General features: G+C 34.9%; 1 protein-coding gene across 5 annotated transcripts in view; it reads right to left on the bottom strand.

The window, feature by feature from the left end:
• LMBR1 (limb development membrane protein 1) overlaps positions 1–16,367 on the bottom strand; it is a 162,243-nt gene that overhangs the window by 82,219 nt on the left and 63,657 nt on the right. For all 5 annotated transcript variants that reach the window (XR_010023820.1, XM_063098786.1, XM_063098788.1 and 2 more), the window contains one exon: positions 11,463–11,566. Coding sequence is in view for 4 of the 5 variants with exons in the window: in XM_063098786.1 (XP_062954856.1) it covers positions 11,463–11,566 (104 nt within the window). In the remaining variant the exon portion in view is untranslated. The remainder of the gene's footprint in view (positions 1–11,462; positions 11,567–16,367) is intronic.

Raw genomic sequence — 16,367 nt, 5'->3', positions numbered from 1 at the left:
ATTATTTCAATACATTTCTCACTTTTTCTACCACTGAGTCCTTTTTTCAGTTTTTGCCTGCTAATCTTATTTTTAATCACTAAAACAAGATACAAATTTTAACATTTCAGCTGCTTTAAAATTCAATCACTCCAGAACAATATGACCTTGCCTTTCTAGATGAGAATTTTCCTTCTTTGTGTAAACCAATAAATTTTTAAGTAGTATCCCTATTAGTGACTTAAGTTTTAAAGAAAAGTAGATATATCACAACCTAAAATATTACCTAATGTCAAACTATCAAACAATCTTACTGCCTCTGATGTGTCTGAACACGCAACTTCTATTTCTGGTATACTAATAAACTCAATAGATGGGTTATAAATAAGCCAAATTTCAGCTATGTATCAGCAAACATTTCACAGAGATCATATAACATCGTAACATGCTGAAGAAATGATTTTATAGACAAATAAATATGCACTTAAATGCCAAATAAATATAAGATTTTTACAATCCAAACTCTAGCCTCATTCCTACAGGCCTATGGTACCATAATTACTTAAGAAACTCTATAGTAGCATTAAATCTGACATCAATTTTTGCTTTCAAATAAAGTTCATTCTTAGCAAGGATGGGCAGTTTTTAATTCCTCCAAAAAAACTTTTGGAAAAGATACTCTAACAAGGTAATTTCTATAAAATTGTTTCATAAATATTGGAAGTATTGGGGCCAGTTTAAAGTATAATTACTTTAAAAATCTGAAGCTGGTAACTTTTTATTTCCTCTTTACCAAAGCCTTTCCTCATTTAACAAAGAGGCCCAAACTATGAAACATTATGAGATATTAGTTAGTAATTTAATCATCATATAAAATAAAGTTTGAAGTTTAGTTAGCTATTAAACGTAATAGCTATTTTTTACAACCTATACTGTTCTAAGATAAAACAGATCCTATTTCAAAAAGAAATAAAAGCTAACTATGTCAATGCCAAAGTAATTTCTCATATCATTTTGCTATTATATATAAAACGTAATCCTACACAAATTCTCCTCGTTTCATTATCAACTTTCATATAGCTGATACAGGTAAGCACCTAACAATAATTGCTACTTATATGTGTCTTGGGTACTTTACAAACATGTTAGGTATGATTAATAAGCTCCTCAGCAACACTGGTAGGCAGTGACTGTTAGACTTATTTTATAAATGCAGACACACAGAAACATGCCCAAAGTCTCAGTCAGTAAGGAGAAGAGCCAAGATTTAAGTCCAGGTGTTCTGAACTCCAAAGTTCACTGTTTTTGGCCACTATACTATTATGCCAATAAAGAGACAATCTAGCCATAAATGTACAAATCCCTCATTTTTTGGTAAAAGGAGAGAAAAATGAAAGGACTATACAATGGTCCAATTCAAAGTATCACACCTTCAGAATGTATAGAGGAACTGAATGATTTTTTTTTTTTAAAGCAGCTATTTAACAATTGCAGATACTGTAATTGAAGCTATAATTTAGTTCGTCCTATATGCAACTGTACTGAGAATAATGACAAAATTAATGTCATTTTATGAGCTAAATGATTTTTAATTCAAAATCTATATAAATTCAAATAATTTTTGGACAAAAATCAATGTATTCACTCTTTTCCTCAAAATAACACTTTCACATTTCTTTTTGTAAGATCCTGTATGCCAAGATTTGATGTTTGAAATGCTCGCTTTACACAGTTATAATCACACCTTTTACAGCAGAATCACAATCCAAAAGGAAGCTCAAGTGTAATAGCACTATCAGAATACAATGTTTTAAAAATAATCATTCTTATCCATATTATTTCTAAGATAAAAAATAGTGTTCCAGTTGGGGGAGGGTAGAAGATTTCTATTAATAAATTACCCCATAATTTTTTTCTTGAAGGTGTTGGGAAAATCAAGTTAACACATAACAATAGTTAGTGAGATATTACTTCATTTTCTGTAATAAACACCAAGATCAAAACATGACCCAAGTTAAATTTCCTTGCAGGGTTCCCAGCAGGAGCTTTCCTTCTGTCTGTGATTTCCTCTCACCCACCAGAACCATGCCAAATATGCGCATGTGCCACTAACACTAAGCAGCACTTCCTTAATCACTCATTTCCAACAATTTATGGATCATCAGTGGCAAAAAACGAGCAAAAATAATGAAAGAACTCAATGAAAGCTCACGGAGACAGAGGCTGGACTTCCTACTCGCTTCTGTGTCTCTTTAAGATGGAAGCCTGATACAAATTAGCCACTGGGGGGAAAAAGTCATCTGGTCATAAAATACAGTACAAGGTCACTTTTATGTAAGTTTGCCAAAAGGGACATAAACCAGGACAATCTCAAACTGTGACACAGGATAGAAACATATTAAGAAAATCTTTGTTCCTCCTCCACTGTGCTGTCACGCTGCCCAGCTTTATAGACTTTCCAAGCACAAGCACAGAGCTCTTCGCTTCCACCTGGTCAGTCTAATTAACTAAGAAAGGAAGTTACCTTAAATTCTGTACTTTTTGCTTTTATTATCAAGCACTTTGTTTGAAGTTATAGGAGTTAACCTCTTAATCCTACAGACCGTGTGCTATGTTCTGGACGTTTTGGGATGTCTGGATGGTTTGGATAATTGGTCAGGATGTTGCTGTCGCATTTTATGCGGCGCATTTTATGCCATGACTTCAATTGAAAGATAGGCATTAAGGTGTACAATATAAATTTACTCCCCCAAAAATCTTGGGTTTATGAATTAATCTGTCATTAAATTTATGTAACAATCATATGGTGAGATTTTTTTCCCCATTTTCATTAAGTTGTTAAATTTTTTCCTCATAACATTTTAATTCAAAATAACATTTTAAGACGTAATATGAAACAAATATATTCATATCTCCCCTATAACCACTACCCAGAGGTTATACCTCCAGAGTTCATAATGAAATTGGAAAACATCTTCTGACATTAATCCAGATATTCTGGGAGTTTTTTCTGAGGCAGAGCAGGGAGAGAAAATTGTACAGGTATCTGAGGTGTGATAAAAACAGCAGTGTTGTCTGCCTTAAGACGCTCCCTGAGCCCTAAGACCCACATACTCTGGTACATGACTGACTGACCAAGATCAAACACTGTGGAAAAAGCATCTCTACCACAAAACAAAGCAAAACCCAACAGATGCAACCTTTTTATCAGAGCTGAAAAATTAAGATGTAAACATGGGTTCAAGTTCAAATACATATGAACATATATAATGCTCCACATAATACACATAGATGACAGCAAAATAATCGAAATTTGATAAACATTTAACTGTTAACAGTAAGTCCCAGTTCCAAGATAAAAGTTAGCTTCTTACTGGAGAAAATTCTACTTTATCAAAACCACTATATTCTCTTATACTTGAGAATTACAAAGAAAGGGAACAGCAAGGAGATGGTCCTAATAAAATAGAAACATACACCACAGTAAGAAGAGAGAGGAAAGGCTATTTAAGGCCCTTAAAAGGACATAGTCAACCCCCTAGGCCTAAAATGTCCTGTTTGAATTAACATAGTGGTTTAATTAAAAACTAAGTAGAGAATTCTGCTTAATTTGATTTTCAATTCAAGCTCTGCATCCGCCATGGCCAGTGGCCAATTTCCGCATCTCAGCACAATATGCAAGGAGCTGCTTTAAAACCGACTGCCCAGGGGAATCCATGGGAGTATGGTGGGGCCATGTGCCATTCAGGGAATACAACAGACTTAGACTTAAACATAGTAAAACAGCACCAGGAGGGTGGCCACAGGGGGAAAAAAGGAAATTTAACTTAACCATATTACAAGTTCGCCATTACTCAAATTATTGTGTTAAATCTACCAATTAGAAATGTTTCTAACCTCTCTTCAGTATCACTTCGAAAACTAGAATTGTCAACTGTAATCAATGAGCTTTAAAGGAAAATACATAAATATACATACTTGTCAGTCATCTGTATTAAACATTTTAATGGTTGTGGTCAATGAAAACATTAACTTCAATAAAGCAGCAAAGTTAATTCTAATATCTATAGTACTGTATAAAGACCTATATATCTTAAGAAATATTATTCAGAATCTGCACAATACCAAATTATTCTATATTACAGGAAGATACAACATGAAAGGCTTAAACATATACTTCACACATTTAGACTTAACTATGCAATACGAATAACCCTTGCAATTCAATTGATTTTATGATTGAAAAATATGAATATTTTTAAATAACATGCCTTGATAGTTTAATTTAAAGCTTTCTAAACATTTCTACTAGGATGTAAGGTCTAGAAGGTATCTTATCTTCAAAAGGTTTCTTTCAAAGTACAAGAGTACTTCAAAAAGTTACTGAAAAGTAGAATTAAAGAATAATAATACGAATCTTTTCATGAACTTTTTTAAGTACCCTCATATGCTACCTTTAATGCTCAAACTGATTTATTCTGCTTCACTACATGCAATTTCGAAATGGGAAAAATAATTTGGAATTTTGAAACTGCCTAATAATATGCAAATAATTAAAAGCAGTCTACTGTATTCAGTTGCTTTCTGAATCCCATATAACAATGATATTTTCTAGAATATTTATTAGTCAAGTGCATTTATAGACATTCTTGAGGATAACGGTAATTTAATAATAGCTAACATTTACTGAGTGAAGTGTTGGGCTATGTGCGAATAATTTCATCTCATTTAGTCATCAAAATGATACAGCAAGGTAAATATTATTATAACACCCATTTTACAGAAAGAAAATCTGAGGTTTAGATGAAGTAACTTGCCCATGTTGTCTCACTATAAAGCCAAATTTTCTCTCCTTGGTATCTTTAATCTCTCTTCCAGTGGCCCCTTAACCTCAGCATACCAGTCCAGTCAGACCCCCCTACTTTAAAATTGTTTGACCTTCTCTACCTTCAAGCTATAGCCCCCTTAATGGCATTAAAATCCAAATTCTTTAATTTGGTTTCTGTGGCACCTGTTTATTCCCAACTTCCCAAGTCAGATAAATGGAGCCATCTTGGGCTCGGCCTTACTGCCCTCTTTTTAAGTCTTTTGCTGTGTCTGGGAATTAACTGGATTGGTAATGTTGACTGTATCCTATAATCATTCAACACTTCAGTCACATTTAAAATCATGAAATGCAGTTAGTGACCCTTGAGGGATTTTGAGGAGACTAGCATAGTCAAAGATGTTCTTAGAAAGGAATATTCTGGGGCCGAGCCACGGGTTCGGATCCTATATAGGAATGACTGGTGGTCACGAAAACGACAGAAAAAAAAAAAAAAAAGAAAGAAAGAAAGGAATATTCTTTTTAATCTTGTATAAAGAGACTAGAAATTAAAAAAAAATTAGAGGGAAGAACTGCTGTGCAATTGCAGGTGTGAAATATCTCTAATTACCTTCTTGGATCCCTCCTCAGCCGATCCTCCCTTTTGACCTTAAGTCTATAAGGGGGAACAGGAGAAAAGTGACATGTCACTGGACTTTGTCGTTGTTTTTTTAATTCTAGAAATTGTTGCTAATTCTGCCTCAACAGATTTAGCCATGTTCCTTTACTAGTTGGTTAGTTCACAAGAAGGGAGGAAAATAATTTGGAGGCAAGGGGTTTGTCCATATTACACAGCTTTTAAAAATAATAATCTATTTAATAAGTAGATATTTTTAAAAGTATAAACTAGATAGATACTCCTATAATACCAAATATTTAACATTGAGCTTTACCAACTGATTTTTGCACTTGGTAATATTACAAAAGAGGCCGTGTTAGAAACAGGAAAGAACTTCGCATATTTAAAGCAAACATCAACAAGGCAGTTTCAGCAACATATACTGAAGCACTCTGTTTACCAGAGCTGGGTGCATGACTGTTGGAGCAGGATGACATCTCTACAGAAGTGTTTCCCACTGTACGGCGCATGTACTCCTTTGCACTTCTTTCCTTAGTGTCCTGTGTAGAAACTCTAGAATGGGAATTTATCTCTAAATGGACTTAAATTAAGTGGTATATTCAAAAAACCCTTTTCAGGAAATCCTTTGCCCAGCTCCCTGTTGTCTACAGCATAAAACTCAAACTACCTGGCGGAGGACCCAAGGCCTACAGGACTTGGCCCTAATGAGTTACCCGTGCACCCCGATCTCCCACCGTTCTCCAGGAAACACCCAAGCACTGGCCACTCCCGCAGTTCAATCAGAGCTCCAGACCTTTGCTCGAGCCTCGAGTGCCAAACTCTAGCACACCCCTACTCTTCAAATTACAGCTTGAGTCCCAGCTGACCACCCCTTGGGAAGCTTGCCCAATTCCCTGGGCACATCAAGATACTCGTTCCTTTCCATGTTTCCCATAGCACCTCATTATATAAAATTCCGTCAAAGTGCATATCATTTGTTTGCATCTCTCGTTTCTCCCACTGTCCATCCCTTTAAGGCAGGAGCCCTGTCTTTTCATTGTGTCCCCAGCAAGCTACTGTAATAGCATAATAACTATTACTTAGGAAATACTTAATAAACCTTTGTTGAATAAATATCCATCAAAAGCTTTGGCTCCAAAATTCTACCGAAATTGCCTCCTCAAGAGTCTCCAATGACCTCCTTTCTTCTCACTCTTCATTCTCTTCAGCCCCTCTTTAATGCTAAATATCTTATATCCCATTCTCCTAGAAACCCTTTGTCCTTTCACTTCCAGATCACTTCTCATACTACCTGACAGCACCCACTTAGAATTCTTCCTTGCTCCTTTCCTGTGCCAGCATCCCATGGTCCTCATCCTCTCCATCCGCATTTTGTCCTCAGCCATCCCACTTTCCCTGTCGGCTTTAACTGTGCTCTCCATAGTGCGGATATAGGAAGGACCAACACTTTGGGAGGTCAGAAGCAACCCTGGGTTTTGGTTCTAGTTCTCCGGTCTTACGTGTGGTCCTCAGACAATTTAATACCGTTTAATATCTCTGGGCTTCGGTTTTTTTCCTTACAAAGGGAGAGTTTGAACTAAATCCCTTTCAGCAATCTATATCCTATAATTTCTTCAAGAAATTATAAAACTTATATTCTGTAAACTCTTTGCTGTTTTTGATGCCTCCTTTTTGTTTTGTTTTCTAAAAATGATAAACTTCAAAAAATAAAGTGTCAGTGTTGAATTTAAAAAATAAAAAATTATAAACAGTCAAGTAGATTTTAAACTGAAACTATACAATTCTTTCACATTACACAGATGACAACTTTAATAGCCAGTCTTAGGAATACATCATGATAAAAAACAATTTCAACATATAAAAACCAGTTTTCTCAATGCCAGGTTTGACTGCCAAACACAATCATCCATTCTCATCTTGGTACATTCACTACATATGAAATCAGCTGTTAGTTTTCAGCTGCAGATGATTAATGTATGGAATAACAGCTAAAGAACAGAAAGGTGAATCCACGGAAACAACACTTTAACCATACAGTGATTTTTTTCACTGTATCCTTCAATACATAGGTTTAAAATCAGAAGATCTGTCAAAGTGTTAGATTAAATAATTTCATTCCTAAGATCCCATATGAAGTCATGTGAAATAAAAAGTAATAATAATTCACACAGCTTACAATTTCCCATGCCAAATGTATTTAACTGGCATTACAGTATTATTTAATAATAAGGTACACCGGCACGTTTCACTCCATATATCACAACATGAATAGAACTAAAAATTTAAAAGGCACGATGTGTCTAAACTGTAAGACGAGAATTCACTTCATCAAGTTTAAAAGTCACTCAAAATGTATTAACTATTTAAATTTTTGCCTGATATTCCAAAACTTTATGGCAAAAAACTACATAGACTATAAATACAAACTTTGTTTCTTTCACTTTAAAATGCTATATTCAAGGACAGATTAAGTTATTACCACTTGTAAAGTCTTGATTGACTTTTTAAGATGCTCTTGCCACCTTCCACATTCAAGATCAGTTACTCTCAGTATCTTGGGAGTTTGACTATCTAATGGAGCACAGCATGTGTGATTTTATACCATGCTATCCTGAAAATGTTGAATGTGAAATAACTTTTACATCAACATATATTTTATGATTTTTAGAATTTCATGTCATGTTTGAAACTAAATGAGATACACTAAGAAAGAAACAACAGCTATTATATCATGTTTATCCATTCCACAAAAGAATACGTCACTGAGTTTATGCATACTACAAAAGTATTCACGAGTCTAAAAGATGACTTCCCTCTGTAGACATGCAAAATAATTCAACATGTAGTACTATTAATATTATTGTTAACAATGTGTTGATATTATTATCAAACTTTTTATATTCCATTCAAACAGTTGTTAAAGTCTACTTTTTCTAGTTCAACATGAATGATATTTACTTCTTCATTTAACAAATTTAATTCCAAAACTTGATTTACTTACCTTTTTTTTTTGACAGTTTTTTTATTGAAAATAATTGATTATATATATTTATGGGGTACACAATCAAATATCAATACATGTGTACAATATGTGGTGATCAAGTCAGGATTAGTATACTCACGTTTGTAAAACATAATCAATCTTTGTGGCCCTTAACTAGTTTCTCACCAACTCCCCTCCACCTCCCCCTTTCCCACTTCTAATAACCACAGTTCTGTTCTCTCTTTTTTCTAATCGAACATTTAATGTATTATTGTGATTTATTCTTTCTTTCTTTATTCTAGCTCCCACTTATGAGTGAGGACATGAAGTATTTCTCTTTCTGTGTCTGGCTTATTTCACTTAACATAATTTTCTCTAAGCTCATCCATGTCGCTGCAAATGGCAGGTTTTCATTCTTTTTTATGGAAGAGTAGTATTCCATTGAGTATACATACCACATTTTCCTTATCCAGTCATCTGTCGATGGACATTTAAGTTGATTCTAACCCTTGGCTACTGTAAATAGAGCTGCAATAAACATGGGAGTGTAAGTATCCCTTCAACATAATCATTTCCATTCCTTTGGGTATATACCCAGCAATGGGATTGCTAAGCCGTAGGGCAGTTCTATCTGTAGTTGTTTGAGGAACCTCCATACTGTTTTCCCCTATGGCTGCACTAATTTACATCCCCACCAACAGTGCAGTAGTGTTCCCCTTTCTGTACATCCTCACCAGCATTTGTTATTCTCTGTCTTTTTTATAATAGCCAGTCTAACTGCAGTGAGATGATATCTCAATATGGTTCTGATTTGCATTTCCCTTACACAGTGATGTTGAGCATTTTTTTCATGTGTCTGTTGGCTATTTGTATGTCTTCATTTGAGAAATGTGCATTCAGCTCCTTTACCCATTTTTTAGTTGGGTTACTTGTTTTCTTACTATTGTTTGAAACCCAAAAAATACAAAAGATCAATGAAACGAGAAGTTGGTTTTTTGAGAAGATAAACAAAATAGACTAACCATTACCAAAGCTAACTAAGAAAAGAAGAGAGAAGACCCAAATAACAAAAATCAGAAATGAAAGAGGAGACATTACAACTAATAACCAAAGAAATACAAAGAATCATTAGACACTATTACAAACAACTATACACCAACAAATTTGACAACCTGGAGGAAACGGATAAATCTATCAACACATACAAATTACCAAGACTGAACCAAGAAGACACAGAAAACCTGAACAGACCAATAACAAGCAATGAGATTCAAGCAGTAATCAGCAGTCTCCCAACAAAGAAAAGCCCAGGACCAGATGGCTTTACTACTGAACTCTATCAAACCTTTAAAGAGGAATTAATACCAATTATCTTCAAACTATTCCAAAAAATTGAAACAGAAACCATTCTCCCAAACTCATTCTATGAGGCCAGCATCACCCTGATACCAAAACCAGACAAACATACAACAAAAAAAGAAAATTACAGGCCAATATCTGTTTGATGAACATAGATGCAAAAATCATCAACAAAATATTAGCAAACAGAATACAGCAACACATCAAAAAAATTATATATGATCAAGTGGGATTCATCACAGAGATGCAAGGATGGTTCAACATATACAAGTCAATAAATGTGATATACCACATCAACCAAATCAAGGACAAAAACCATATGATTATCTCAACAGATGCAGAAAAAGCATTTGACAAAATTCAACATCCCTTCATCATAAAGACTCTTAGCAAATTAGGTATAGAAGGAAAGTATCCCAACACAATAAAAGCCATATATGACAAACCCAGTGCCAATATCATCCTGAATGGGGAAAAGCTTTCAGCAAAGGACAGAAACAAGACAAGGATGTCCACTACCACCACTCCTATTTAACATAGTATTAGAAGTACTAGCCAGAACAATCAAGCAAGAGAAAGAATAAAGGGTATCCAGATTGGAAAAGACAGTCAAACTGTCTCTGTCTACAGATGACATGATCCTATATACAGAAAAACCTGAAGACTCTACCAAAAAAACTCATAGTACTGATAAAACGATTTCAGTAAAGTTCCAGGATATAAAATCAACACGCGAAAATCAGTAGCACTTTAATACTCCAACAACAAACTCGCAGAAAAAGAAATCAAGAAAGCAAGCCCATTTAAAATAGTCACCAAAAAAAAAAAAATGAAATACCTAGGAATCAATTTAACCAAGGAGATGAAAGATCTCTACAACAAGAACTAAAAATCACTGCTGAAAGAAATTAAAGAGGACACAAAATGGAAAGACATTCCACGCTCTTGGATTGGAAGAACTAACACTGTGAAAATGTCCACACTACCCAAAGTGGTCTACAATCAATCCCCATCAAAATGACATGGGTTGAATGCAATCACCATCAAAATATCAATGACGTTATTCACAGAAATAGAAAAAATAATCCTAACTTTCATATGGAACAACAAAAGATCCCAAATAGCCAAAGCAATCCTGAGCAAAAAGAAAGACAGAGGCATAACACTCCCTGACTTCAAACTATACCCCAAAGCTATAGTAACCAAAATAGCATGGTACTGGCATAAAAACAGACACTGAGATCTATGGAACAGAATAGGGAACCCAGAAATCAACCCTCCTTTGACAAAGGCAACAAGAACATACACTGGGGAAAAGACTGCCTCTTCCATTAATGGTGCTGGGAAAACCAGAAATCTACATGTAGAAAAAATGAAACTAGACCCATACCTCTCACCAAATACCAAAATCAACTCAAAATGGATTAAAGATTTAAATAAAAGACCTGAAACTATACAACTCCTAGAAGAAAACATAGGGGAAACACTTTAGGATACAGGACTGGGCAAGACTTTATGAATATAACCCCAAAAGCACAAACAACAAAATAAAAATAAATAAATGGGATTATATCAAACTAAAAAGCTTCTGCACAGCAAAGGAAATAATGAACAGAGTGGTAAGACAACCTACAGAATGGGAGAAAATATTTGCAGACTATGCATCCAACAAGGTATTAAAATCCAGATTCACTTACCTTTTTTAGGCCAGCAAAACCTTCTGATTCCAGGAAGAAAAAGGCAAAGGGCATCAACACAAATAAACAAAGGTTGGAAAAAAGGGAAGCAAGATTCCACAAACCTATAAGGAGGATAGCAAAAAAGGGGAAATACAAGTTAGATGTTGACAGCGTTTTCAAAGTTCACTAAGTTGTGCTGTTAACCAAGATCTATACTTTTATAGCAAAAATAAACATGAACTTGAAATAACAAATGACCTAAACTTAGAAATCAGAAAATAATTACATATGTGTTTAGATTTTTTTAACTTTGTGATTTGGACCTAGAGGGAAAAGCCAATATAGAAACTAATGATTTTCTCTCATGCACTAAAATAAATTCGTTGAAAATATGACATTCACAGAGATCCAAAGACACAGCCTCTTTAGACTTACAGGCACCAGAATATTTAAATTAGAGCCATTACCATTTATTGAGCACTTAATAAATGCCAGATACTCTACTAAGCATTTTACATGTATTATCCCATTTAATTTAAGCCTCATAAAAACCTGAAAAATAATAATTAGCATTTAATGAGCCCTTACGTGTCAAGCACTATTCTAAGTGATTTACTGATATTATACAAACTCCTTTACTCATCCCAGCAATCCCATGAGGCAGGGAACATTATTGCCCCAATATGACAGAGGCACAGACTGATTCTGTAATTTGCAAAGGTTGCACAGCCTGCAAATGACAGAGCAGACTGTAATTCCTGGGATTTTTAAAAACCACTCCATCACAAAAGTTTTAATAAACAATTCCAAGTGACAAAGAAAAAGTAACCAAGGCAGGCAAATTCACATGACCTTTTCCCTTTTTGGCACATTCTGCATTCTTTTATAAAACCACAATAAATGGTAACTAAAATAAGAATAGATTTAGAAAAAGACCATTAGGTATGCCATTGGGAGAGTATTTGGCCCAACATCTCATATTTTTTATAGGTAAAACACTAGAACTCAAAACTGAGTTTCAAAATGATGGCTATAACCTTTGCAAAAACTTTTAAAATCAAGAGTCAAAATTAAACTTATACTAAGTATAAATTCATTGCACTGTATGCAATTATAATTCGACTTTTTTGAAAATAAGCAACTGACATTGTTTCGATGCCTTTATTTACAGGCAGTGTTCAAAGCACTGGAGATACAGTGATGAACACACACAATGCCACTGCCTCACAGCACTCAACGCCTGTACTGTAGGCGTGCAGAGACTACACGTGAGCTCTCAGTGAACATGCTGAGCCAACAAAAACTATGCACGTTTCATAACTGACCTAATCCTTTTTGGCATAGCATGGAGTAATAAACAAAAAGAATTAATTAGGCACTTGTAGAGGTTAGCTAGAGACTCACTTCCTATAGTAGGTAAGGGTAAAGTAATTAATAAAATCGATTTACAGTTTCTTATTCAAAAATCTACATAGATTTGATGAACTTACAATACATATTTACCTTTGAAGAAAATAAAATGTTTACAACATTTTTTAGAAAACAATATCTTAACTAATCTTTTTAGTGGAAAAACTGTAATTTGAACTTTTTAAAATAAAAATTGTTTTAAAATACTTTGGCCTTTAAAAAAAAGCTAAAAATTTTAACCCTTTATTCAAAGGGGTTACGATTAGAATCAATTATTTTACTGTGGTAATAACCAAGAAGAGCATACAGAATGACAGCTAAATGCACTTGAGTGTCAGACAGACCTGTGTTTGTGTCCTGTCTGCACTTCCATATGACAACCTTGCTAAGTCACAGGTTCTTCATCTAAAAATGAAGCTAATGGTATGTCTACAACTGTTGTTAGGTATTAAATGAAATACACATACAAAAACCAGCATGATGCCCATCATAAAATAAGCATGTAATGATTTTTAGCCTTTATCAACAGTTACATCACCAGAGTGCTATTAGCTATAGTACAGAGTGCTATTAGCTCCCACTTCAAACTACCATCCTTTCTGAGCCCCCATGCTCACTTTCTAGTTTTTCCTTCCATCTCCCTTTCTGCCAGATGTATCAGCTCCTGCTTTTTATTACTAGAAATCTGCATGTTTCAGAAACAATCTCTCCCCTCCCCCAACAGGTTATGAGTAAAGATACCATATACATAAACTTTTATGAAACAACATATACAGCTCCAGATAATAAACTTCTGTGCATGGTCTTTGGCCTCTATTTTGACTGCTCAACAGCTGTTTATCTTCTTTATGGTTTCCAATAAGTTACTTCCAGATATATGAGCTATAACAATAACTGGTATTATGTAAATTATTACATAATAAATTATTATTCTTTAACAATAATTGGAGAACCAAAAAATATGTCACTTTGTCTAGCCACGGTGGAAAACTAAAAAATGCTAGTTCTAAATCATTTGTGTTACAAAAGATAAAGATCAGCATGTCAAGTACTATACTCAATTTACACAAAACAGTTTTAATATAATTAAATATCTCACAGTCCCTTCACAAATCTATAAAAAACACTATCTACTATTTGGCAAGTACCTGACATCGCAAGTACTGTTCTGGATATTTAGGGTTCTACCCTAACCCTTCATGACAAAGTGGGTTCTCCATCTTACAGATGGCCTTCAAGTTCAGAAACATGCCCTTGTCCCACAGCTAGAACATGGCGAAGATACTTTCTAATATGCTGCAATTATTTTAGGCAACATAAATTCCACCACTCCCTAAACTTCTCATATTCTTTGCCAATGCCTCCAATTTTTGCACTATAAATCTCTAGATCTAAGTTCCACGAGGCATGCATACATTTTCTTCCTCATTTTTGATTCCTCAATACCTATCTTAGGGCCAAGGAGTCAATAAATAAGAGTTGCGTACATGAACAATATTAAATTCTATATAGCTATATAGAATATTCTATAGAACATTTATGTTAACAAGGAAACACCCTCTCGGAAAAAACTCACAGGCCAAACTAAGGGAGCAGTCTTACACTTAATTCTCAATTGTTAGTACAAAATGAAAAAAATTACAACATATACGAAAAATAAAAAAATATTAATTTTAACAGCTTTTTTGACCTGTAACTGTCATTTTAAAAACTATACATAAAGCGTACGATTGGATAAGTTTTGAAATAAGAATGCACCAGTGACGCCATCACAATTAAGCTAATGAATATATCCATCGCCCCCAAGTTTTCTCATACCCTTTATCATCCCTGATTCCTGCCACTCCCCTCCCCACCCCCATCCCCAGTCAGCTACTGACCCTGCACTTTAGAAAAGATTATTTTCCAGAATGTTATATAAAAGGATTGTACAATACGTGCTCGTTTTTGTCTGGCTTCTGTTACCCAGCGCAATTATTTTAAGATTTTCCCCAACACCATGATGCAATCAGTAGCATGGATCAAACCAAATCATTACTGGATTGCATCCATTCACCTGCAAATGGATACCTGGGTTGTTCCTAATCTGTGGCTTTTAAAAATAAAGCTGTTATAAAGACTCAGGTACAAGCCTTTGTATGGACATGTGCTACCATTTCTTTTGGGTAAAAATGTAGGCATGGAATGACTTAGTCATATTGGAGGTGTATGTTCAACATTTCAAGAAACTGCCAAAATGTTTTCTAAAGTGGCTGTATTTTACATACCCACTAGCAGAGTTCAAGTTCATCTACACTCTCACATGAGTAGTTTTTAGCTTTAGCCATTCTATCAGGTGCATGTGGCATCTCTCTGCTGTTTTAATCGGCATTTCTCTAGTAAATAATGATGTGAACATCTGTTCACGAGCTTATCTGCCATTCATTTATGTCTTTTTTGGCAAAGTGTCTCTTTAAATCTGTTGCTCATTGTTTATTGGGTTGTTTTCTTATTACTTAGTTTGGCAAGTTCTTTACATATTCTTTGTTTTTGTTTGTTTTGTGACTGGTAAGGGGATCGCAACCCTTGGCTTGGTGTCGCCCGCACCACACTCAGCCAGTGAGCGCACCGGCCATCCCTATATAGGATCCGAACCCACGGCCTCGGCGCTCTTAGCGCCACTGCACTCCCAGCGCCACACTCAGCCGAGTGAGCCACAGGGTCAGCCAAAGTTCTTTACATATTCTGACACAACCACCTTATCAGGTATGTGATTTGCAGATATCTTCTCCCAGTCTGTGGACTCTTTCCATTCTATTATCAGTACCTTTCAAAGAACAAAATTTATTAAATTGAACAAAGTTCAATTTATCAATATTTTCTTTTATGGACTGTGCTTTCGATATCATACTCCAGAAATTACAGCCTAGCCCAATGTCGCAAAGACTTTCTCCTATGTTTTCTTCTGCAAGTCTTATAGTTTTAGTATTTACATTTAAGTCTATGATCCTATAAGTTACCTTTTGTGTATGTTTCCAAGTACGGATTGAAGTTCATTTTTTGCCTACATTTACCCAATTGTTCCAGCACCATTTGTTGAAAAAAAAAATCTTTTTCCACTAAATTCCCTTTGCACCTTTGCCAAAAATCAATGGACAATGTGTGTGTGGACCTATTCTAGGACTCTCTATTCTACTTAGCTGATCTGTTTGTCTGTCTTTGTGTTGATACCACATGGTCTTGATTACTGTAGTCTTAAAACAGCCTTTAAGTCAGGTATGAAGTCCTCCAACTTTGTTCCCTTTCAAAGTTGTTTAGACTAGATCACTTTGTCAATTTCTACAAACAAAAAAAAAAAAAAAAATGCCTGCTGGGATTTTGACTGGCATTGTGTGGAATCTGTAGGTTAATGTGGGGAGAACTGACATCTTAACAATAGTTATTATGAAATGAAAATGTGTCCCCCACCCCCCCAAAAATTCATAAGTTGAATGTCTAGTGATGGTATTTGGAGAAGAGGCCTTTGGGAGGTAA

Source organism: Cynocephalus volans, chromosome 6, assembly GCF_027409185.1.
Source record: "Cynocephalus volans isolate mCynVol1 chromosome 6, mCynVol1.pri, whole genome shotgun sequence".
NCBI lineage: Eukaryota > Metazoa > Chordata > Mammalia > Dermoptera > Cynocephalidae > Cynocephalus > Cynocephalus volans.
This window is presented reverse-complemented; position numbering and strand designations above follow the sequence as displayed.